This window comes from Poromitra crassiceps, assembly GCF_964638095.1.
Source record: "Poromitra crassiceps genome assembly, chromosome: 18".
NCBI lineage: Eukaryota > Metazoa > Chordata > Actinopteri > Beryciformes > Melamphaidae > Poromitra > Poromitra crassiceps.
This window is the reverse complement of record NC_139636.1, coordinates 29,563,546-29,586,871: the sequence shown is the minus strand read 5'-3', so window position 1 is coordinate 29,586,871 and position 23,326 is coordinate 29,563,546. Positions and strand designations below refer to the sequence as shown.

At 43.8% G+C, this 23,326-nt stretch overlaps 1 protein-coding gene across 1 annotated transcript; it reads right to left on the bottom strand.

The window, feature by feature from the left end:
* Window positions 1-597: 597 nt before the first annotated feature.
* LOC310793068 (stonustoxin subunit alpha-like) lies at window positions 598-22,033 on the bottom strand (the record flags this gene model as incomplete). Its single annotated transcript, XM_083654814.1, has 5 exons — window positions 21,975-22,033; window positions 12,730-12,828; window positions 2,631-4,304; window positions 1,671-1,898; window positions 598-1,121 (listed from the first exon to the last, which is right to left on the bottom strand). Exons 2-5 carry the CDS (start codon window positions 12,818-12,820, stop codon window positions 598-600), a joined length of 2,517 nt encoding a protein of 838 aa, XP_083510940.1. The 5' UTR covers window positions 12,821-12,828; window positions 21,975-22,033.
* Window positions 22,034-23,326: the final 1,293 nt, after the last annotated feature.

Here is a 23,326-nt window from a genome sequence, read left to right as displayed (position 1 = left end):
AAACAAAGGGATTACATACACACGGATCACAAAATGTTTGGAACGAGCCCCCATAATATGTTACGGTCTTCAAAACACAGGCATAAAAGGCTCAACAGAAGACCAAAACATATTGAAGGACGACAAGGTTTACAAAGAATACAAAATGTTTATAATCAAAATATTCAAAGTAACAAAGCATACAAACCAAAAAGACTGGAGATCCGGCCAAACTGAACAAAAGGGCCTGGGCCAACCCCTTTGGGCCGTCGAAGCCAGTATAAGGCTATAAAACAAGAAAAGCTAAACTAGACTAAACCGAAAATAGGACTACCGGGGACTCCAGCCTAAACTAAAATAACAAACAAAGTAAGAACAAAAGGTTACTCCTCTCCAGGCGTTGCTGCTGGGATGTGTGTGTCGGAGAGAGATCTGACTGCTCTCTACTCCAGCCTCCATTTAACCCTAGCCAGGGCTGATGGACTCCAGGTGTTCCTGCTCAGGTACTCAGAGCAGAAACCCCAGAGGGAGGTGGAGAGAGAGAGTACAGTGGATGAAGGAGAGAGAGAGAAGAGGAGGAGGCTGGCTGGTCACATAACACCAAGTGACATTTCTCCTCTACCAAATTTTGAAGAAGTCTGTTAGCCTCTTTACAATGCCTGTTTCCTTTTGCCTCTTCTGTTTTCCTTCTTCCATTTCCTGCTCTGTTTTTGTAAGTTTTTCTTTATTGGCTATCTTGGATATGATTCTTGCGCTGTCTTTCATTGCCTCCAGAGATTTAATCCGACCCAGGTAGCCAGGTTTGATCTCTGCTTTTTCTCCTTCAATGAGCAAGTCAATGTACTCTGGAGTGCTCAGTGGGTTAGGCCTCAAGGCGATCTCTTTCAGCCGAGCTAAGTGCTGTGCCAACTCCTCCATGAGGGACACCATCGTATCCTGAAGGTTTGCAATTTCTTCCTCTTGTTTCTTAATCACTTGTTCAACAGACATCTTAGCTCCTTCAGCTTCTTCATACTTCTTCTTCAGTTCGTCACTTGTCTTCTTCTTTGTCGTTGTAACATAATTCCAGCTATACTTCTGGTTGAAATGCACACTCCAAATGCATTTTCCTGGGCATACAGTGCAGTTCCCCGACCTCATGGCTGAACACATATTCTTTTGTTTATCATCTCCATATGCACAGTTATCATGGCATGTTATTGAACAGACCTGGCAGTTGGTGTTGTAATTTGAGATTTTTGGTATCTGAACAGGCTCAGTAATTTTATATTCAATCACAAAAGCTTTATTTGAAGACATGGTAGCTTCATGCTCTTGAAGTTTCTGCTTTTCCAACTTAATTTCTTCAAGTTTTGCTAATCCAGCTTTCATTTGTGGTTGCAAACCTTCAATGGCTGTTTCAAGCTGCTTGCGTTCTTGTAGAACCTCATTGGTCATCTGCAAGCTTTTGGTTGTCATTTTGTTTAAAGCAGTGAAGAAACTTTTCATGCTTTTGAAACCCATGGCCCAAAACATTGGAGAAAAATCCACATCTTCATCAAAATCTGCATCACCAGTTTTGTCACTGGCAGAACTGTTGTCTACAAACAGCGCTGAGTTGTTGAATTGGAAGTGAACTGGAACTCCTCTGTTTGTTTTGGGGCATGGAACCTCAGCTTTGATGATTGCCTCGAGAACCGGTGGCTTCTGACCATCTGCGAATGTCACCAACATCAGAATGTTCTCTGCCACATCTTTGCCAAAAATGGAGAGCACTGCATCAAACACATACTTCTGTGCATATGTTAGTCGTGGAAGAGAGCTCGGGGTGACAAAACACACTGCATCAATCTCCCTGACTCCCTCACGTGAGGTGAAAAACGTCCGGATCTGCTCTGTGATCACCTTGTCTCTTTCTATTCCTCTTGTGTCTCCAAAGCCTGGTGTGTCAACAATGGTCAGAGAATATGGGATTTTAAAGCCCTCTTGATGGATGACTTTGTAAGCAGTCAATTCAGCAGTCTGGCTTTCAGCTTGGGATTTGGGTTCCTCATCAATTAATTTGAATCTGAAAGTGTCATCCCACTCTATACCAACAATGTAGTTGATCATTCCATTGATGAGAGTGGTCTTTCCTGATCCGGTTGCTCCAACAACCATTATAGTGCGATTTCCCCTCACTACGTTTTCTTTGCCAAAACTGTAGCTGCTGCATCTGTCTATCTTCATAGATTCTCTCTTGAGTGGTAGTTGGTAAACTGAGGGTGATTCAGAATTCAGAAGTCTGCTCGTATCTTTGATGCGTTTGGTGAGGCTCACAGATTCACACTTTGTTGTTGAAACATGAACTGTGATGCTTTCCTTGCTGCTGCCAGCTTCACCACAGTTACATATGACCCTGACAATGTACTTTGTCTTTGGCTGAAGCCCAGAAATGACAGCTTGGTTATCTCTTGACACCATTTGCTTCCATTCAAGTTCTTCATGTTCCAGCACGGGGGCTGCTTTTGCATACTCCACAATGTAGCTCAAAATGTTGATATCTTTGCCAAGCTCAGTAGGTGCCTCCCAGCTAACTGTTATCTCACTTGAACTTGCTTCACCTTTAGGTTCCCCAGGAGGACTAGTGGGTAAGGTTGTAATGGATCTGTGTTCACTGGCTGGCCCTCTACCTACTGAGCACACTGCTCTGCATCTGAACATGTACTCTGTGTTAGGAGTCAGACCAGATACTGTGACGTCTTCAGCTTTTGTTGCTATCTTTTGTTGCCTAGCATCTTCTCTATTGACACAGTACTCAACAGAGTAGTGGGTGATGTCCTTTGCTCCAAATCTTGGTGGGCAAATCTTCACTGTCACACTGTTGTGGGTTGTGTCACTTACTGCTGGTGATTCAGGCTTTGAAGGTGGCTCAAAGTGCTCAGTGACTAAGATGCCTTCTTTATACAGACGGACACTTGCACCTTTTTGCATCTCATTTGTCATACCTGCTGTTAGGAACGTAATGTTGTTGTTGTCCTTGTTGGCCTCTGCAAAATAATTGAAGAGCTTTGCTTTTTGCCTCATTGCATCCAATACTCCCTTTGAAAGGTACCATTGCTCCTTTTCCACATCATAAGTGTGAAATGTGATTTCTTGAGGACTCTCTGCTTTGGCGGTTTCTTCTGAGTAGTTGGATAACACTGAGAGGAATGGTTCAGCGTTTCCCAGTGAGGTGAAAGCAAAGCACACAGCATGTTCTGCATTGAGGATGTCTTCCTCAAGAGCAGTTTGAGATGTGACAATCTTGGTGTTTTTCATCATCTTTGTGAGAGATTTTAATTGGTTGAGTTCTTGCTCTTTACAATCAAGCCACTCACTCAAGTTTTTGTTGTTGAATGGAGAGAAATGTCTCTTTTTCAGGATCTCTGCCAGCACAGCCTCCTCTTCCCCACCTCCCCGGATTGATGGTAGTTTATGTGCCAGGGTCTTCTGGAATTCCAGCTTGTACACAGAGCACAGTTCTTTAAACATTTTCAGCTTTTTGAGAATCTGTGGGAATTGCTGGGCCTTGGTTCTTTTCCTTGCATCATTGCACCTCATCTCCAGCTCACTTAAGTCCTCCAGGACTCTTTGTGCTTCCTGCACTAATCTAATACTTATCTCACGGACAACTTGCGCAGCTTTTGAATCTAAAAATTTCAGGGGCAACAGCCAGACCGTCACTGGTACAGCTTTTTCGTCATTTGCTCCCAGTAATTTTGGAAGGCTTTGGTAGACTTGTATTGCATCCTGAAAAGACACAGGGTTCTTCTCAAGTTTAAAATCCCCATAGAATTTGCAGGATACTTTCTCTTCATTTACAATATCCCTGTCTCTCATTTGCAGGGAGCCTTCACCCTCTATTGTAAACGTAGGAATCTTTTTGATCATCACTTTCAGATTGCCCTCAATGTCTTGATGATCCTCCTTTTTGGACACCTCACGATCAAATACAAAGAAGGCTTGCGCACCATAAAGGATACCTGTCACTACATGTGTTGCTATTCCTTTATCAAAAACATATGGATGTTTCACATTGCCTCTTCCAAGATGCTCCATTGACAGTTGCTGGAACTTTGTGGTAGTTTTGTATTTAAGTGTTACTCTGGCCTGATGGTTTGAAGTCTTGTCATCCTTTAGGTATTTGGCAGATCCCTCAACCTGTACCAGTCCACTCAAGAAACTTGCCTTCAGGGAGGCTTCAACATTTAATGCTGAAGATTTGTCCTCAATTGTTTCAGATGCAACTATCTCAAAGTTACTGTTTTGATTGGGTCTTTCTTGTATATCATTTTCCAGGGCATTATGGTCCCACAACGTCATGCCTGCAACAGAGGGGATGAAAGTCCTTAATTGTACTGCCATACAGCCAGGCTGCAGTTCTTTGGAGTTCTTTTCAGTACAGAACAACAACAAAAAATTCAAGATTCAAGATTTTTATTGTCACTCCTTTGTACAAGTATCACGTGTGAAATTCTTGTGCTGTAGACTCCGTTACAACATAGTGCAAAATAACAGGGCATATAGGTGCAGGAAAACAAGAGAAGCAACAAGCAATAAGGCAGTAAAGCGATAAGACAAAGACAGTGACATATTCGCTGCACATAGGTGCAAATGGCATGGACATACTTTAAACATAATTAAACATAATTAACATTCTGTTTGCACATAGCATATACCTAATTAAATAGCATATAGCATATACCTAATTAAACATACAATTAAATATTAGACATACGTAATGGTAGCAGCTACAGTACAGTACAGTACAGCTACTACACTATTTGTGTATGTTAAGGAGTCTCGTGGCCTGCGGGAAGAAACTGTCCCTCAAGCGATTTGTGCGTGCTTTTGGGACCCTGTACCCTGAGGGTAACAGGGAGAACAGGCTGTTGTGGGGGTGGTTTGTGTCTTTGATGATCTTCAGGGACCTCCTGAGGCACCGCTGGTTGTACAGTTCCTGCAGTTCTGGCAGCTCACATCCTGTTACGTGCTGGGCCGCGTGCCTCACTCTTCTTAGCGTCCTGTGGTCCATGGTGGTACAGTTCCCGTACCAGGTGGTGAAGCAGCCAGTCAGCAGGCTTTCAATGGTGCCTCTGTAGAAGTCCCTGAGGATTTTTGGCCTTAGCCCAAATTTCTTCAGGTGCCTGAGTCCGTGTAGTCGCTGTTGGGCCTTTTTGACAACAGTGGCGGTGTGGCTGGCCCATGTCAGGTCCTGGTGGATGTTGACTCCCAGGTACTTGAAGCTGTCCACCTTTTCCACCACTGTGCCGTTGATGGTGATTGGGGGGTGTGCGCCCCCCCCTCCTGTAGTCTACAATGATCTCCTTGGTCTTGGAGACGTTCAGAGAGAGGTGGTTGTCCTGGCACCATTGTTCCAGGGCCCCCACCTCCTCTCTGTAGGCCGTCTCGTCGCTCCTGGAGATCAGCCCCACGACTGCTGTGTCGTCTGCAAACTTCACGATGGTGTTCGAAGTGTGAGTCGCGACGCAGTCGTGCGCAGTCGTGGGTGTAGAGGTCGTACCAGAAGGGGCTGGAGACGCACCCCTGGGGCGCTCCTATGCTGATGGTCAGTGGGGAGGAGGTGAGGTTGCCCACTCTCACCACCTGGCGGCGGTCTGTCAGAAAGTCCAGGATCCAGTCACACATTGCTGTGTTTAGTCCCAGATCCTTGAGCTTGCTTACCAGCCATGGTGTTGAATGCTGAGCTGTAGTCCACGAACAGCATTCTCACATAGGTGTCCTTTCCCTCCAGGTGGGAGAGGGCGGTGTGAAGCACATGTGCTACTGCATCCGCTGTGCTACTGTTGGGGCAGTATGCAGATTGTAGCGGGTGAGCTACATTTTAGATGAAAACAATAGAACACAAATTAAAAAATAAATCATTCCTGGTGTGAATCACCTTATATTTAATTAATTACTGAGATTACAGTGTATGTCTTCCCTTCTGTCTTGTTGCTTGTATACTGATGGGATGTGTTAACTTAACTTGATTTTGCTTCTAGTGTCTTTCTGATTAAAGTCTTTCAGATTCTGATTCTGATAGTGTCAATGCACAATTGTATGGTGGAATGTTGTGAAGGATGTGGAGGAGGGTTTGAGCTTGATTGGATGATGGCGAGAAGGGGGGCGAGCAATAGGCTTGGACATTTCTGTGCTGAGAATGGATGGCATTATTTTGTTTATTAGTTGTTTTTTATGTGTTCCAGTTCCGCCACCGACAGGATGACACGCTAGTTTTCGAGCTCCCCGACAGGTTTATAAAGCTAACCCCAGTGAACATTTGCCGGACGTGGTTCAAAGAAAGAATCTAGCACGAGAAGTAGAATAACAACGGATGATGAAAATGGAGCGCAGCCGAAGCCCAGACCAATAACATACACATGGCGAGGACGGTAACGAAGTTAGCCTGCGATGCATTCTGAAAGAGCTCCGGGAGTTCAGAAAAGAAAACCGCGCACAGCTCTCCGACATTAAACAAGAACTGAAGAGAAATGACAGATTAGACGAGGCAGAGGGGAGAATTGATTAAACGGAGACCGTGCTCCAAGTGACATCAATGCTAAACAAACAGCTAACACGCCAAGCTAGCCTGGAAGCTAGACAAACCAGGAGGGCAGAGCTCGGAGAGACAACTTGAGGATTTACGGAGGACCTGAGGATGAAGAGGGCACAGAAATGCTTGCCTTTCTGGACAAATTGCTGAAAAGTGCGTTGAAGTTCTCCCAGGACAGAGAGCTTGGTATCGAACGAGCACACCGGGCACTAGCACCAACGTCAACCGACCCACAAGTAAACCCCAGATCCATAGTGATTAAGTTTGGGAGCTACCAGATGAAAGAGGAAATACTCAGGAGAGCCTGGCAGAAGAAATAAGGGTAACCCTTTATTTTACAGGTACCCTAGTTACATGAACTATTTGTAATTACACATGAACACCAAATGTAATTACACATGAACACCAAATGTAATTACACATGAACACCAAATGTAATTACATATGAACACCAAATGTAATTACACATGAACACCAAATGTAATTACACAAGAAAACCAAATGTAATTACATAGTAATTACCAATAGTTATAAATTATGTTCATATGTAGTTACATTGTAACGGACCTGTAAAATGGAGTGAGCCTGTTCCATTGTAGTTAATATGCAGTTATATTGTAACGGACCTGTAAAATGGAGTGAGTCTGTTCAACTGTAGTTCATATGTAGTTACATTGTAACGGACCTGTAAAATGGAGTGAGCCTGTTCCATTGTAGTTAATATGTAGTTATATTGTTACTATTGAACTTGTCTTGTACTATGTAAATACATATGAAGTATAATAGACTCGCTTCATGTTACAGGTCTGTTACTATGTAATTACACATGAACTACTGTTGAACTTGTCTGGTACTATGTAAATACATATGAAGTATAATAGACTCGCTTCCTGTTACAGGTCTGTTACTATGTAATTACACATGAACTACTGTTGAACTTGTCTGGTACCAAGTAAATACACATGAAGTACTGTATAAAATCGACTCACTCAATTTTACAGGTCTGGTAGCATGTAACTACATATGAACTACAGTTGAACAGGCTCACTCCATTTTACAGGTCTGTTACAATATAACTACATATTAACTACAATGGAACAGACTCACTCCATTTTACAGGTCCGTTACAATGTAACTACAGTTGAACAAACTCACTCCATTTTACAGGTCCGTTACAATATAACTACATATTAACTACAGTTGAACAGACTCACTCCATTTTACAGGTCCGTTACAATATAACTACATATTAACTACAATGGAACAGGCTCACTCCATTTTACAGGTCAGTTACAATGTAACTACATATGAACTACAGTTGAACAGACTCACTCCATTTTACAGGTCCGTTACAATATAACTACATATGAACTACAATGGAACAGGCTCACTCCATTTTACAGGTCCGTTACTATGTAACTACATATGAACATAATTTATAACTATTGGTAATTACTATGTAATTACATTTGGTGTTCATGTGTAATTACATTTTGTAACTACATATGAACATGATTTATAATTATTGGTAATTACTATGTAATTACATTTGGTGTTCATGTGTAATTACATTTGGTGTTCATGTGTAATTACAAATAGTTCATATGTAACTAGGGTACCTGTAAAATAAAGGGAAATAAGTGTTTTGTAACACAATCCATTATACATCGACCATGATTCACCCCCCCCCCCCCGAAGTGCTTAAAAGCTGCATTCAGCGATGGTTTTGTGTTAAAATAAGTTTTAAATGGCTCTATATTCTGACAGCAAGGATTTTCTTCAGCTGCCGGTGGAGCCCCTCGAGTTCTTGTTGCACAGCATTGAAACAAGGCTGCTCCCAGAGGTTAGAGAAAAACAAAATATATATATTTTTTAACCGATGGGTTCCCAGATTGCTGCAACCGTAACTCGTAGCGAGGCAGAGAGCATGTACATGTAGGGTCTCTGCAGATACACCACCACACACTTCTAGTGGATCGTGATGTTTGAGAGTTGAGAGGGATGACTTTATTTTATTCTTAAAAAAAAAAGAAAAGATGCTGCATAGTCTGCCTTTAAAGGCCCATTCCATCGGTTCTGGCGAGAAATAAATGTGCACAAAGTGTTTTTTATTGGCAATGAGTGAATGCACCTTGACGTAACTTAAAAATGGCGACCAGGGGCGTTTCTCTCCGACCAGCCATTCAGAAGATACATGGAAATACCGCAGTTTCGAAGGGGTTAGCATTTCCCGCCACAGCTAGAGGATGTGACGTCTGCGCGCGTTCACGAGCTTGCCTCTTGTCCTAGACGGCTAACAGGAAATGGCTAACATTATGTTCGTCGCTAGCTGCTAGCAAAAGAAAACAACAACACAGACTCCAGAAAAAGTCCACACTAAATAAATAAATATTTATCTAATGAAGCCCGTCTGGCCAGACAGCAGCAAGACCGACATTGGGGGGAACTAGAGTCAGGAGGACTGTGTTTTCGGTTCATGAACAGCCGCGGCGCCAGGGGGGTCCAGGGGGGGCTTTAGCCCCCCCTGAAATTAGCCAAGCCCCCCCTAAGCCCCCCCTGGAAATTTCCACCTCTCTCTGTTCCTCAGTTGTTGCGCGTGCTCCTGCAGCCTCTCTCTCTCTCTCTCTCTCTCGCTCTCTCTCTGTCCGCTCCGCTGCTGTACGCACACACAGCTTGTTTCTCTCTCTCTCTCTCTCTCTCTCTCTCTCTCTCTCTCTGTTCGGGAGCAGTCCGCTGCTGTACACCGACGGACACGCGGCACATGGCTTGTTTCGTTGTTTTTTACATACTGACAGCACGCTGTCTGTCGCTGACTGAGCAGAAAGCTACATGTCATGACATGAGTCCTGGCAGACTAACGTCAGGTGAGGGTCTGTGTGTGACTGTGTGGCTGGGGGAGTGTCTGTGCACTCCTCTTTGTCTGACTGCTCTGCTGTGTAAAATTTTTATAGTCTTTGGTATGACTCGCCCGGTGATCGAACTCACACAACCTCCCAGTCTCAGGGCGGACACTGTTTTGATAAAAGTATCAAAAAACGCCTCAGTCACTATACAGTCTTGTTGTCACTGGCGATATAGTGCAATCTATCAATGGTTCTATTTATTTTTACTCTGGCACAGACTATTGATTAATGGATGTGCCTGTGTATGTGGCACTGTTTATTTACATATAGCCTATATGCAGTGCCTAATTTGTCTCTAAAATATAGCACATTTTAAATCTTTTGTGTAAATTGTGAATATAAACTCTTGATTTACCATCTAAATGTGTGTGCTGCATATGTGTAACTGGACTCATCAGTCTCAACATACAGTGGGACATAGGGCTAAATACACAGTCAGTCTTCAGCTCATTGAAGCACTTAAATGCATAATGTTGGGTTGGCGATTTGGCTCTCAAAGGAAAAGCAGTGGGCCCTCCTTGTCTAATAGTAGAGCCTAATTCACACCCTATCATATTTTTATAATTTCTTATATTAGTGTTTCTCATCCTTTTTACACAAGTACCTGATAAATTACCACCATATGAATGTATGAGAGGGAGGGGCCCCCGCGTACCACCAGTGGTACCTGTACCACAGGTTGAGAAGAGAACCACTGTCTATTTATGTAGAAAAAGTTAGCCCCCGCTGTAAATATTTAAGCCCCCCCTTAGCCCCCCCAGGCACAATTGGCTGGAGCCGCTACTGTTCATGAAGGGAACTTGCTGCTTGTAGCTACTGTAATGTGGTTTTGACCAGATAACGTTAGCTGTTTGCTAATGGATTTTCAAGATTCAAGATTTTTATTGTCACTCCGTAGTACAAGTATCTGACCACCTGGTCAGAAACTCTGCTAACATTACCGTCTTGTGTGAAGTAATGCAACCCTAATGTTACTACCGTTATGCTTATGGTCATGGAACATTATTGTTTGACTGCAGTTAGCTGCGGTGGTGAGTGCCTATTATAACCATAACGTTAGCTTGATGCTATACGCGGCTAACTAATAGATTTAGCTATATTTATAGAAATTACCACCAGCCCCACTAATAACGTTACTGTCTTGTGTTGATAATGAATCTAACAGTCGGAAATATGCCTAACGTTAGCCTACTGTCTGTTATGCTTACGGTACATTGTTTGACTGTTCAGTTTGGTCAACTCCAGGCATTACACGGTACCGTACATACAGGGGGAGCAGGCTATTTCCTGGCTTGTGCTAACGTGAGTATCCACTTCCCCGCAGCCAGCAGGCTCTGACTGCAGTTAGCTGCAGTGGGACTGCACATAATAATGTTAGCTTGATGCTAATCGCGGCTAACTAATATTAATTTACATTTATAGAAATTACCACCAGCCCCACTAATAACGTTACCGTCTTGTGTGGATAATGAATTTAACAGTCGTAAATATGCCTAACGTTACTGTTATGCTTATGAAACATTGTTTGATTGTTCAGTTTGGTCAACTCCAGGCATTACAGGGTACCGTACATACAGGGGGAGCAGGCTATTTCCTGGCTTGTGCTAACGTGAGTATCCACTTCCCCGCAGCCAACGCAAGCCAAAACACGGCCAAACATGCCACAATAACGTCCCCTAATTCATCCAGAATCCTTCCTGGGCATCTCGAGGCTGATCTGACCGATAAATTGTCCAGGTTGCCTTTTTCAAGGGACTTTTATGAGTTAACGTTACAAAGCAACCAACAGCTCTGCTGTTGCCAGGCAACTGCTTGTGCGCGTGCGAGTATGGTGCCCGTGCGTCAACTCGTTCACACGCTGCCTGCAGTTACTCTAACGGCCACCGGCGTCAGTAAGAGTGAGTATTGACGGAATGGGCCTTTAACCAACATGTTTTTGCAAAGACGATATTTGAAAGAAAAAAAACAGCATCAGACCGGCTGGATACGTCAGTCACTGTGACTATATGATTGGTTATGGCCGGGTTAGAGCAGGCAGATGGAGCAGAACATACATTTATTTAGTTGAAAATGTTGCAGATTATTCCTTTTGAATATTGCATGTTTTTGAGTTACAGAAAACATATGAGGCATTCAAGAGGGTGATAGATTTAAAAAGCCTTAATACTTCATGGTGACTAAGCAGCAATTATTAAAGGGCTTTTAAATCCATCACATCACCATCTTTAGTGCCTTTGTTCTGCTCCTCCTAGATGTCACATAGACTCAGACACACTCTCTTTTAGTAAGTACAGTTTAGTGCCATCTGCTGGAATTGTTCATGTAGTGTTAGTTTAATTTAGCGCCATCTGGTGGCTGTGTTAATGTGAAGCTCAGGCACTTAATAAAGTTTTCAAGTTTTGAATCGGCCAATTTGACAGACACCACATGGAAAGAAGCATCTCCCATTCCTCAATTTTGCTTGTTTTGTTCTTCAAGAAGCATAATCTGTAAATTGATTTGTTTACTGTTAACATGTCAGATTGTAGTATTATTACTGTAAGATGTTAGCTTAATTGCCAGTATTATTGAGAATTATTTTGTGATGTGTAGACCTATACCTCTTTGCCTACTTGAGTTGCTCTGCTGCCGACCTTAGGTTTAGGCGTGGCGGGTGGAAGAGGTTAGGTTTGGGGTTAGGGTCTGGGGGAGGTTAGGTTTAGGTGTGAGGGGTGGGAGAGGTTAGGTTTAGGGTCTGGGGGAGGTTAGGTTTAGGCGTGGGGAGAGGTTAGGTTTAGGCGTGGGGGCTGGGAGAGCTTAGCTCCAGCCGCCCCCCCGACACGCTGCACGCCGCCTCGCTCAGCTGCTTCTGCTTGTGGGCTATCGGCATTGCGGCCTGTCGGCACTGCGGCCTGTCGGCACATAGACGCGGCACCGCTCTGCTGGCTTTCATGCTACATCTTAGCTTTGTTATGATGGCTAAAGTTGCTATTTCCTTTGGATATATTATTGTGTTATATGGGACTTAATATGTCTGTCTTTTGTATTGTTTTACAGTTTTACACCGCTTCCATTAAAACGCCTAAAGCCAGCTGCTGTCTTGGGAGAGTGTTTAGCTCGCTGCATAACTATGTACGCAAACGCATAGTGAGGGCAGAAGAGGCTCAGATGTATTAACTCTTAACTATAGGATCCCCAAACTGAAGAGCACCAGAGGGACACCTTTCTACAACCAACCAGCACTTCATGCATCTATATTTTGATTGAATGTTACCTAGTTGCAAATTGAATAGGTCTACATTAAAGGCTTACCAGGGATCAGTTCATCTGTGCGGCGGTCGTAGAGCATCCCAAGGCTGAAAGGCCGGCCAAGTGCTGCTAACGTTATCGTCTTCGACTCCATCGCTCAGTCTGCAGTGGAGAAAACAGACAACAGTTTGTAGTTCTGTTAGTTCGTTAGTACTTATGTATTTGTCACTTTGTAAAGTTGCTGCAACACAGCAGAGCTGCAGTGAGGTGCAGAGTGAAATCATGAGGGAATCACTGGTAAGAAACAACATATTCAGTGTCAGTGAGATCATCTAACCAGGCCTACAGCGCGACTGGCACCGCTTTCAGACAGACACGATTCTGGTTCTGGCTCCGTTCTGGAGTCTCAGAACCTTGGTGCTTTCTGGCGAACCAGTCCGAGTTCACCCCAGTTTAATCGGAACCAAAGTGGGAAGACGTTATTCGGTAGTCCTTCTTCAGTTTTTATCTCATTGAGTGCCAGCCACTTTTGGAGAACGGACGCTCCCAGTGCCAGAGTTTCAGAGCGTTTTCAGTGATTTCTCGAGGCCCACAGAATATTGTGTGATATTACTATGTAAATACTGAACACACACAAAGAACGATGAGACTCTCTTCTATCATCTGCAAAAAAAAGTTTATTGATCCCATTTTCCGTTCTTTAGTTATGAGCCGGAGAAGATAGCTTGATTTAACCAAAAACAGCAATTTTTTTCTAGAAGCTGAGATAATGAGCCTTTTGTGAAATTAAACATTTCAAGCACATCACTGACTCTGAAGCTAATATTTTCTAATGTAGTCACACCTCAAAAGTAATTTCCTTCAATAAAAGAGTGAAAACAAAGGAAATTTTGTTTGGCCAAATAATATTTTTTAGCTGCAACGAGCAGCGCTGGCCCCTGCGTGCGCAGACCCTACACCTTCTTGCTGGTCTTGATTTACTGCTGGTGGGCATCAGATAGCCTATTCTAGCTTGTTTGCTCTCTATGCATCGAGCCTGCTGCTGCTTGGGTCTGTCAGTGTACTGTCAATGGTTGTATGCTGTAGTGCCCTGCGTGCCCCACCCCCCTCCTCCTCCTCCTCCTCCGTGGTGGGAGGAGTGTCTCTGCTGCGGTTTGATCTGCACTGAAAAGTCCGCTGCATCCCCCCGCTTTTTTACAGCGTGTCGCCAGCTGAGAATAATGTAACTTTTCAGAAAGACGCTGGTGTCGCCATGTCGGCAACTAAATCATATGGATGGACTATCGCAGCGGACACGGATGGGGCTCAATTGTGGCAGCAGATGACTGCTGTTCACAGGCACAGCTAACGTTATGCACGCTTCATGCATATCATTGCGATTTCCGTTTCCTCATGACTTCTTCTCTCTTTTCTCCTGGCCGTTCTCTAATCTGGAGAGGACTGTCGCCACCTAAGGGTTCTGTAAAATAGGTTAGACACATTCAATAGCTCCCATATTGTAAGAGGCGATGTAAGAGGCTTAGATCGACATCCCCCCGTCAAAATATGAATTTGGAGTTATTGACGCCATTTGGCGTCGCTGGCAGCCTACGGTAAATTTCTCCTGACGCCATTTGGCGTCGCTGGCACTCAATGTGTTAATGCCTCCGCCGGCGATAGCCAGGCCGGAGGCATTATGGATCCGGGTTGTCCGTCCGTACGTCCGTCTGTCCGTCCATATGATGTTCGTTAACACGATATCTGAGGAACGCCTTGACGGAATTTCATCAAATTTGCCTCAAACATCGACTTAGACTCAAGGATGATCTGATTAGATTTTGGTGGTCAAAGGTCAAGGTCACTGTGACCTCTCAAACGCCATTTTCAAGCTTGTTAACGCGATATCTCAGGAATGCCTTGACAGAATTTAATCAAACTTGTCTCAAACATCAACTTGGACTCAAGGATGAACTGATTAGATTTTGGTGGTCAAAGGTCAAAGGTCAAGGTCACTGTGACCTCTCAAACACCATTTTCCAGCTTGTTAACGCGATATTTCAAGAATGCCTTGACGGAAGTTCATCAAATTTGCCTCAAACATCGACTTAGACTCAAGGATGAACTGATTAAATTTTAATGGTCGAAGGTCAAGGTCACTGTGACCTCACGAATGCCATTCCCAAGTTCGTTAAAGCGATATCTCAAGAACGGCTTGATGGAATTTCTGCCAATTTGGCTCAAACGTCGACTTGGGCGTAAGGATGAAAGGATTACATTTTGGTGATCAAAGGTCAAGGTCACTGTGACCTCTCCAATGCCATTTTCAAGCTCGTTAACGCCATATCTCAGGAATTGAGATTGAGGGAATTTCATCAAATTTGCCTCAAACATTAACTTGGCCTCAAGGATGAACTGATTACATTTTGGTGGTCAAACTTCATGGTCACTGTGACCTCACGAACGCCATTCCCAAGTTGATTAACGCAATATCTCAAGAATGGCTTCATAGAATTTCTTCTGATTTGGCTCAAACATCGACTTGGATGCAAGGATGATCTGATTCCATTTTGGTTATCAAAGGTCAAGGTCACTGTGACCTCTCGAATGCCATTTTCAAGCTTGTTAACGCGATATCTCAGGAATGTCTTGATGGAATTTCTTCGAATTTGCCTCAAACGTCCACTTGGACTCAAGGATGAACTGATTACATTTTGGTGGTCAAAGTTCAAGGTCACTGTGACCTCACACACCCAATTTCCAAGCTCTGTAACGCAACATCTCAGGAGCGCCTTGACGGAATTTCTTCCAATTTGCCTCAAATGGCGATTTGGACTCAAGAATGAACTAATGGCGGAAGTCTTCTAGTTTAAGTTTATTATTTGATCTGGTGTTCGAGTGAACCCAGCCTTGGCCATCTCTTCCGCAAGTTCAGCATACAACTTGCTCTTTCTTGTACTGCTTTCTAGCTTTTCTTGAAATTCGGTATATGCCCAAATCGCCACTAAACATTTGGTTTCCTCAGCAGACCAGTGCAAATTATTTTTCTCCATGTTGTCGCTGCCTTCTTCTCCTTCGTGCTCGTCTTCACAGCCTAGAACAAGACACGCCCACCGATGATGTCACGGTTCGCAAGGAAAAAACAACTATGAAACAACCCACTGAGAACAAACTTTTCAGGTTCTGAAATAAAAAAAATTTGGTCTGAACGCGCTGGCCGGTTCAAATTTGGGTTCCGGCACGGAGCCCTGCCCGTGTGAAAGCCCTGGGAGATAATAGTAGTGAGTGATGCTGTATCGCTGTGGGGGGGTGTGGGGGGTTTGCACCAGTGCTGATTGGGCGAGTGATGGCACCTGTGCAGGAGGAGGGCTCCAGCAAACCACTTAGGTTGAAAGGGGCAGATTCAATGGCCGCATTTGTCTCTGGAGAGCAGAGCCCGGTGCATGTTACAGGGCAGAAGCCCAGCCGAGCAAACTGCTTTGTACTCATTTAGTGCAGGGTGGACAGGTGGGTGCCATTCGGCGTTCGCATGCCGTTGGGCTGCCAGCAGTGAAGATAGACAGCAAAGTTAGCATTCGTATATTAACTCATTGAGTGCCAGCCATTTTTGGAGAACGGACGCTCCCAGTGCCAGAGTTTTCAGAGCGTTTTCAGTGATTTCTCGAGGCCCACAGAATATTGTGTGATATTACTATGTAAACACCGAACAAGCACAAAGAACGAGCTGGCTCTATTGTATCATCAGCAAAAAAAAGTTTATTGATACCATTTTCCGTTCTTTAGTTATGAGCCGGAGAAGATAGGTTGTTTTGAGCAAAAAGACACATTTCAATTTAGAATCTGAGATATTCAGCCTTTTGTGAAAGGAAGCATTTCAAGCACATCATTGACTCTGAAGCTAATATTTTCTGATAAAATGACACCTCAAAAATAATTTCCTTCAATAAAAGAGTGAAAACAAAGGAATTTTGTTTGGCCAAATAATATTTTTTAGCTGCAACCAGCAGCGCTGGCCCCTGCGTGCGCAGACCCTACACCTTCTTGCTGGTCTTGATTTACTGCTGGTGGGCATCAGATAGCCTATTCTAGCTTGTTTGCTCTCTATGCATCAAGCCTGCTGCTGCCTGGGTCTGTGTGTACTGTCAATGGTTGTATGCTGTAGTGCCCTGCGTGCCCCACCCCCCTCCTCCTCCTCCTCCGTGGTGGGAGGAGTGTCTCTGCTGCGGTTTGCTCTGAGTTTGATCTGCACTGTCTGCTGCATCCCCCCGCTTTTTTACAGCGTGTCCCCGGCTCCCAGCTGAGAATAATGTAACTTTTCAGAAAGACGCTGGTGTCGCCGTGTCGGCAACTAAATCATATGGATGGGCTATCGCAGCGGACACGGATGGGGCTCAATTGTGGCAGCAGATGACTGCTGTTCACAGGCACAGCTGACGTTATGCTTCACGCATATCGATGCGATTTCCGTTTCCTCATGACTTCTTCTCTCTTTTCTCCTGGCCTTTTTCTAATCTGGAGAGCACTGTCGCCACCTAATGGGTCCCTAAAATAGCTTTTACACATTCAACAGCCACCATACTTTCACAGGAGATGGATCTGGCTTTGATCGACGTCCCACCGTCAAAAAACGCATTGGACGTCGAAAGACGTCCTTGGCACTCTACGTCACTATTTAATTGGACGTCGAAAGACGCTGCTCGTTAAAGATTTCCAATAGGCGTTATTCTGATAAACTGGTCACATATATGTGACACCGGCGGTCGGAAGGTACCGTAATTCGGCCGTGGCAGTTCTGTGCAGCAGAGCGTCAAAGTATTTTCTTGAAAAAATGTGGTTTTGCTTTTTTTCCAATAGTACAAAATATATTATTTGAACTATCCATTCCACATAAAATTGAGTCGTTTTAGAATCAGTAAATAGGTATATTTAGCGATTTAAAAAATCAAGATTTCAGGCTTGAGTCGCCTAGCTGAGGCGACTCAAGCTCATTTGCATGCGGCGTTTCACTGGCTATAATGTCTCTATTGTTCAGAGTTTCGGCCAATGAGTCACATCAATAGAATTCAGCGTGTTACATGGGGGCGGGGTGCAAAGCTCTGTTTACAACAACCCAAGCAGGCGAAACATGGCCGCCAGACAGTGTGGCTGACTGTTTCAAATTATAACAAAACAACCACTATTGCAATTTGCAATACATGTCCCGCAAGGTTTCTGAGATTAGGGGAAAGTCTGAGCTGGCGTTATGCTAAACCAAACATGGGGAGGAGTTGCGGATTTGTTTGGCGTTAACGTTAGCTGTTGTGTGGTGGCTAGCTGGTTGTGGCCTACCTAGCTAGTAGTTCAGCAGGCAGCGGTCCACAAGCTTGTTGTGACCAAAATCCCCGCATTTAAAGCACTTCATACTCCCAGAGCTTGCGTAAACCATAGAGAACCTCATGCATTACTCAAAATGAAACGTCCAGGGTTTGTGTCTCCAAAAGCAACCGCTAACTTTACATGCAAGGTAACGCAAAGCTAATGTAGCTAGCAGCTAGCTACGTTAGCTTGCATGTAACGTTAGTTACCCCAGGTGTGCATAAAATACAGGTTAAGAACTTATGGAAAAGTCATGGAAATCCATTGGTCAAAATGTGTATGAACCCTGAAGGGTTAAATTGAGCATTTATGAGTGCTGTAGGCTGTATAATATAAATGTTTTAGCACGTTTTGACGTGTGGAGTAGTCGAAGAGTACACAAAGAAGCAAAGAAAGAAGTGAGTCTTAGATCAGCGCTGCCGCCATTTTGGCCCGAAAATCGTCCCCTTTTGCGTGGTGTCATCGTCATGGGTGTCTCCAAAATGGCGGGTTTCTTGTGTGCGATTGACCCTCTCCAGCGCTTCTTATCAATAGGTTCTTTGGCGGGACATAAACCATAGATTATTCGCCTATTTTCAGATCAACTGTAACAATCAATGAGGGGAAACACGGGAAACACACACATCTCTTGTTGAGAACACAACTTTAGCGTGCTAGCGAGGCCTGCTAGCCACGGTGTGTGTGTGTGTGTGTGTGTGTTTTATTTTTGTTCAGCAGCTCCTGTCTCTTATCAAATCTTTATTCATATTATATCCTATTATTATTATTATATAAATGAAACCTTTATTGCCCCTCAGGGAATTTTCTCTGCACAAGGAGCCCAAAAAGAACATAATAGGCACACATGTAATAATAATTACAATAATCCAGATGAGAAGTGATAAAAGCATGGATACCTCAAAATTAGACCACGCGTACCCCATTTGATAAGATTTTTGCTTTCAGATGTTTTATTACAGAAAGTTTATGAAACCCATCACCTAAACAGTAGGCTATTACATTCTATCATTGTCTTACTTGTGGCCTGTGTCCCAGTGTGTCAGAGTGACAGTTATCAGCTGTTGGGAGTGGTCAATGTAAATGAGGAGCCAATGTTCACTCCCCCTTGGCTGGCTGTCCCAGGTGTGAAAAACTTATCAAACTTTGGGAGCAGATTTCTCAGTTCCTGCTTCCCAGAGTGTGAACAATCAAATAAGCATATCTCCTTCAATTTTTTTCAGATTACAATGTGTGACACATCATTTGAAAGCTTACAGTCTGCCATTTCAGAATCTGTAAAAATCTGAAAAATGCCCTTGGCCTAATTGAGGGTCAAAACGCCAGCTGGTGTCACATATGTTACATTCTCACCCGACAAATATTAAAACTTTTAAACAGTTTGGTTTTTTTTTTTAGCTTGAAAAAAGCTTTTTGGCAAGTCTAAATGACTGCGGAAGGCGGACTCTACTTCAGTGTTTAAAAACCGGAAAGACGATTACGAAATTACGTCATGCAGCAGCCTCCTTGTATGGGCAAAGAATAAGGTGATCACACTGCCACCTAGCGACCTGGCATGTACATTACGGCGTTTTAAAAATTCAACGGCGCTCATGTAAACAGGGAGAAGGTGTGAAGGAAAAGGTGTGAAGGAAACGCTATTGTGTAGTTTCTTTCAGAAACTGTCCTCGTGTAAAGGGCCCCTCAGTCCTTCCATAGGCACGGGGGGTGTTTGGAGAAGAATGAAGAAGGTAAGTGTCTTTCCAAGTCGAGTCAAAGAGAGATAAGTCAAAGTCTGGGATTTGGGCTGTGCAAGGGGGAAGTTGAGCGTACGAGTAGGGCTGGCGTTGTGTGATTATGATTGTTCGTCCTACCGCCGTGGCAGGAGAGGGGTAAGGTTGGCAGTTCTTGGCCCTGGGTTCTACTCAGGGACCTTCAATCCAGGAATCCAGGAATCATCAATCCAGGGGTCTAGAGATCTCATCTAGGTTGGGTTGGCTCGCCATCGAACTTCAAATCGACTCAAAAAACCTGACCAATTCGAGAGTTCCTCTGTTTTGTTCGGTCGGTTTCGGTGAGCAAGGCTTCTCACGCACAGGCATCTACAAGCTTACAACAAAGTACAGGCTGTTACCATTCTGATTTGACAACTTTAGATTGTGTTTTTTAAAGTTTTATCTGTGTTGCATTTTTACCGTTCAGCACAGGTTTTCTCTCCACTGTGTCTCCCAGCGTCTGACTAATGTCTATCTCGTCAACAGTGCTATGGATCGGCGCTCTGATTGGCTCCCCCCTCTCTTTCTCTTTCCCCCTTCCCCCGCTCCTTCCCTTCTTCCCCCTTCCTGTTCTCCCCTCTCCCACATTTCCCATTCTCCCCCACCTCCTCTCTTTCCATGCTCTTTCCTCCCCCACATCCCACCGCTCTCCCCCCTCCCTTCTCCTGCTCTCTCCTCCTTCTCCCCTCCTCTGCTCCTTCTCCTTCTTCTCTTCTCCCCTATTTTTCCGGAATCCCTGCCACTTCCTGCTCTCTCACATTCCCCCTGCTCTCCCTCCCCTGCACCCTCCCACCTCTTCTTCTCTGTTCTCTCCTCCTCCACATTTCCCATTTTCTCCCCACCTCCTCCCTCTCCTCCCCCACATCCCCCCGCTCTTCCCCCCTTCCCCCACTACTCTAAAGCATAGTACACATTCTACTCCAAAGCATGGCACCCACTCTATCCCCTCCAATATTTTGCCACTATTTAAAGCGTGGCACCCATGCTCTTAGTATTTCGCCACTATTTAAAGCATGGCACCCATTCTTCCGTAAAGCGAGGCACCCATAAGCTCTATATGTGAACATGTGTTTATTTAGCAAAGGGACTCACTACTAAAGGCTTGCAGCCAATTAAATTAGGCATAGTTTGGTTGCTAAGAAATTGACATATGTCCGTTTGCAAGATGTGTGTCTATATTTCTCTATCATATAATTGCTCGATATGTTATTATTACTATTGTAATTTCAGTTAGCCCTCCCTTCCCTGTTCTCTCCATATAGTCTCCCATACTCCTCTATACTCCCATACTCTTCCTTACGCTCTCTCCTCCCCCACATTTCCAATTCTCTCCCCACCTCCTCCCTCCCCCTGCTCTCTTCTCCCCCACACCCCCCCCCCTTCCCCTCTCCTGCTCTCTCCTCTTGCTCCTTGCCCACCTCCTATACCCTCCAACATCTCCCATTCCCTCCCCACCCCATCACTCTCTCACATTCCCCCTGCTCTTCTCCCTTCTCCTGCTCTCTCCTCTGCTCTCTTCATTTCTATATTTTCTATATTTCTCCATCAATTGTTCAAATGTTATCTTTATTCTGTATATTCTTGCTACTGTTGTGTCAGCTAGAATTAGCTAGACATACTTTCTGTGAAGCCCTCTGAGACATGCTTGTGAATTAGGGCTATATAAATAAACTTGACTTGACTCGACTTGACTAAGGCACTTCAGTGCTGTTACTTCTCATTGGCTAAGGCACTTCCTGGGTTTTGTTAACTCTTTGTGACCTGGTTCAGACAGGCATGAGAGAGAATAATGTACTGCTGTTTTCTTATTTCAGTTGTATTGTACATGTGACTTTTCTATTTAAGGATTATACTGTTTTTATATTTTATTTGTGACCTGGGTTACAAATGCATTTAATAACAATTTGTAGGCTACGTGCATGTGCATACAGGATGTAAAAGAGATAGTGACTGATTGAGTTTCAGCATTTTCTCTCATTACCAACAGTAATGAGAGAACAAGAAGAAGAACAGGAACAGTGGTGGCTGGCCAATAGAGGCCGCTAGGGATTTGAAATATATAATTTATTTTTTAAATGAGAAAGGTAAATATTATTAAATAAGTAAAATGTACAATCTGCAATAAGATGTAGATTAATAAAGATGTTTGGTGTCTAAAGTTACTGATGGGTTACATATTTCCAGGCCTGGGGTCTAGTTTCAAGGATGCAACAACAACTTTCTTACCGTCTCTGTCAGCTGCTGCGACAGTCAGAGCCTCCACGTCTTCATCAGCATGTTCTTCCCTTTAAAAGAAGATATAATTAAACTATTAATAGGACTGTTACCTCTGTTAATGGTACTACTTCAATGAGCAGCGAACAGTGTAATAATTATTAGTTAATGTAATAAAACTACTAATATAATACAGGTATAATAATGGAATAACTTTTCCCATCAGCATAATTTATACATAAGGAAGGTTGAAACTTTTATATTTTTCCGGACATCATAGTGAATGACAGTTGAGGTGGATTTTCATGAGTAGCTGCAACGTATTATTTTAATGGGAATTTATTATAGCTATGGCTATTGTATAGTATCAGTACTATTACAATACTACTGAACTGTAGCTACTGCACTGTACTGGTGTATTAGTACTAGTATTACAGTAGTTTTACATTCGCTACATTCAAATTGCTGTTTGAAGATTACTCTTTGATAGATATCCATTGGAGCATGCAATCACTGTGTGTGTGTGTGTGTGTGTGTGTGTGTGTGTGTGTGTGTGTGTGTGTGTGTGTGTGTGTGTGTGTGTGTGTGTGTGTCACCTGCTGGCTGGTGTGTGTGTGCGCACGTGCACGTGCGCGTACGTACATATAGCTTACTGTATAGTCAATGGCGTCAAAAGGAAAAAAATATAGATTTATAGATACATATATTTTTGGTCCATCTTGGCCCAGATTTCTCGTTGTCATATCGTTATTGGCCACTGGTAGGCTACATATGTGTATATATATATATGCACAGAATACTGTCTTATTGCCGAATGTATTCTGACACACTGTTAACGAGGGTTGCATCAATATAGCATACAAGTTAATAGCATGCGATTCGGGCCCATATAAAAGCCGCTGCGGTATGCTAGCTGAACTTGAATCTCAACTGCGTAATTGCGCACGGGATCTACGGTCACCAAATCCTATCCAACAGGGTAGGCTCAGCGAGTGTGTGTGTGTGTGTGTGTGACACAGAGGAAGGGACACAGCCCATCACCATGCAATCAATGCGCATCTCACAGACCTGTCCGTCATTAGACCACTCTAAAACCCTAAATCTGAACCGATTGCTGTCATTCCCCTTGCTCTGTAACCACAACATCCAACTGACATTTCCATAGGCCTATATGCCAAGCATGCTATAGCACCTGTCAATCAAAGACCGCGACTCAAAACGCACAAGTCGGGTTTAATGCTCTTCAATGTAGAGAAAATAAGGCTTGATGACTGAACTTCTCTTTAGCCCCGTTAGAACTCTTTCGGTAGCTATGCTACCCTAGAAAGAGTCCCGTCTCCATACATAGACTTGCATGCGACTCT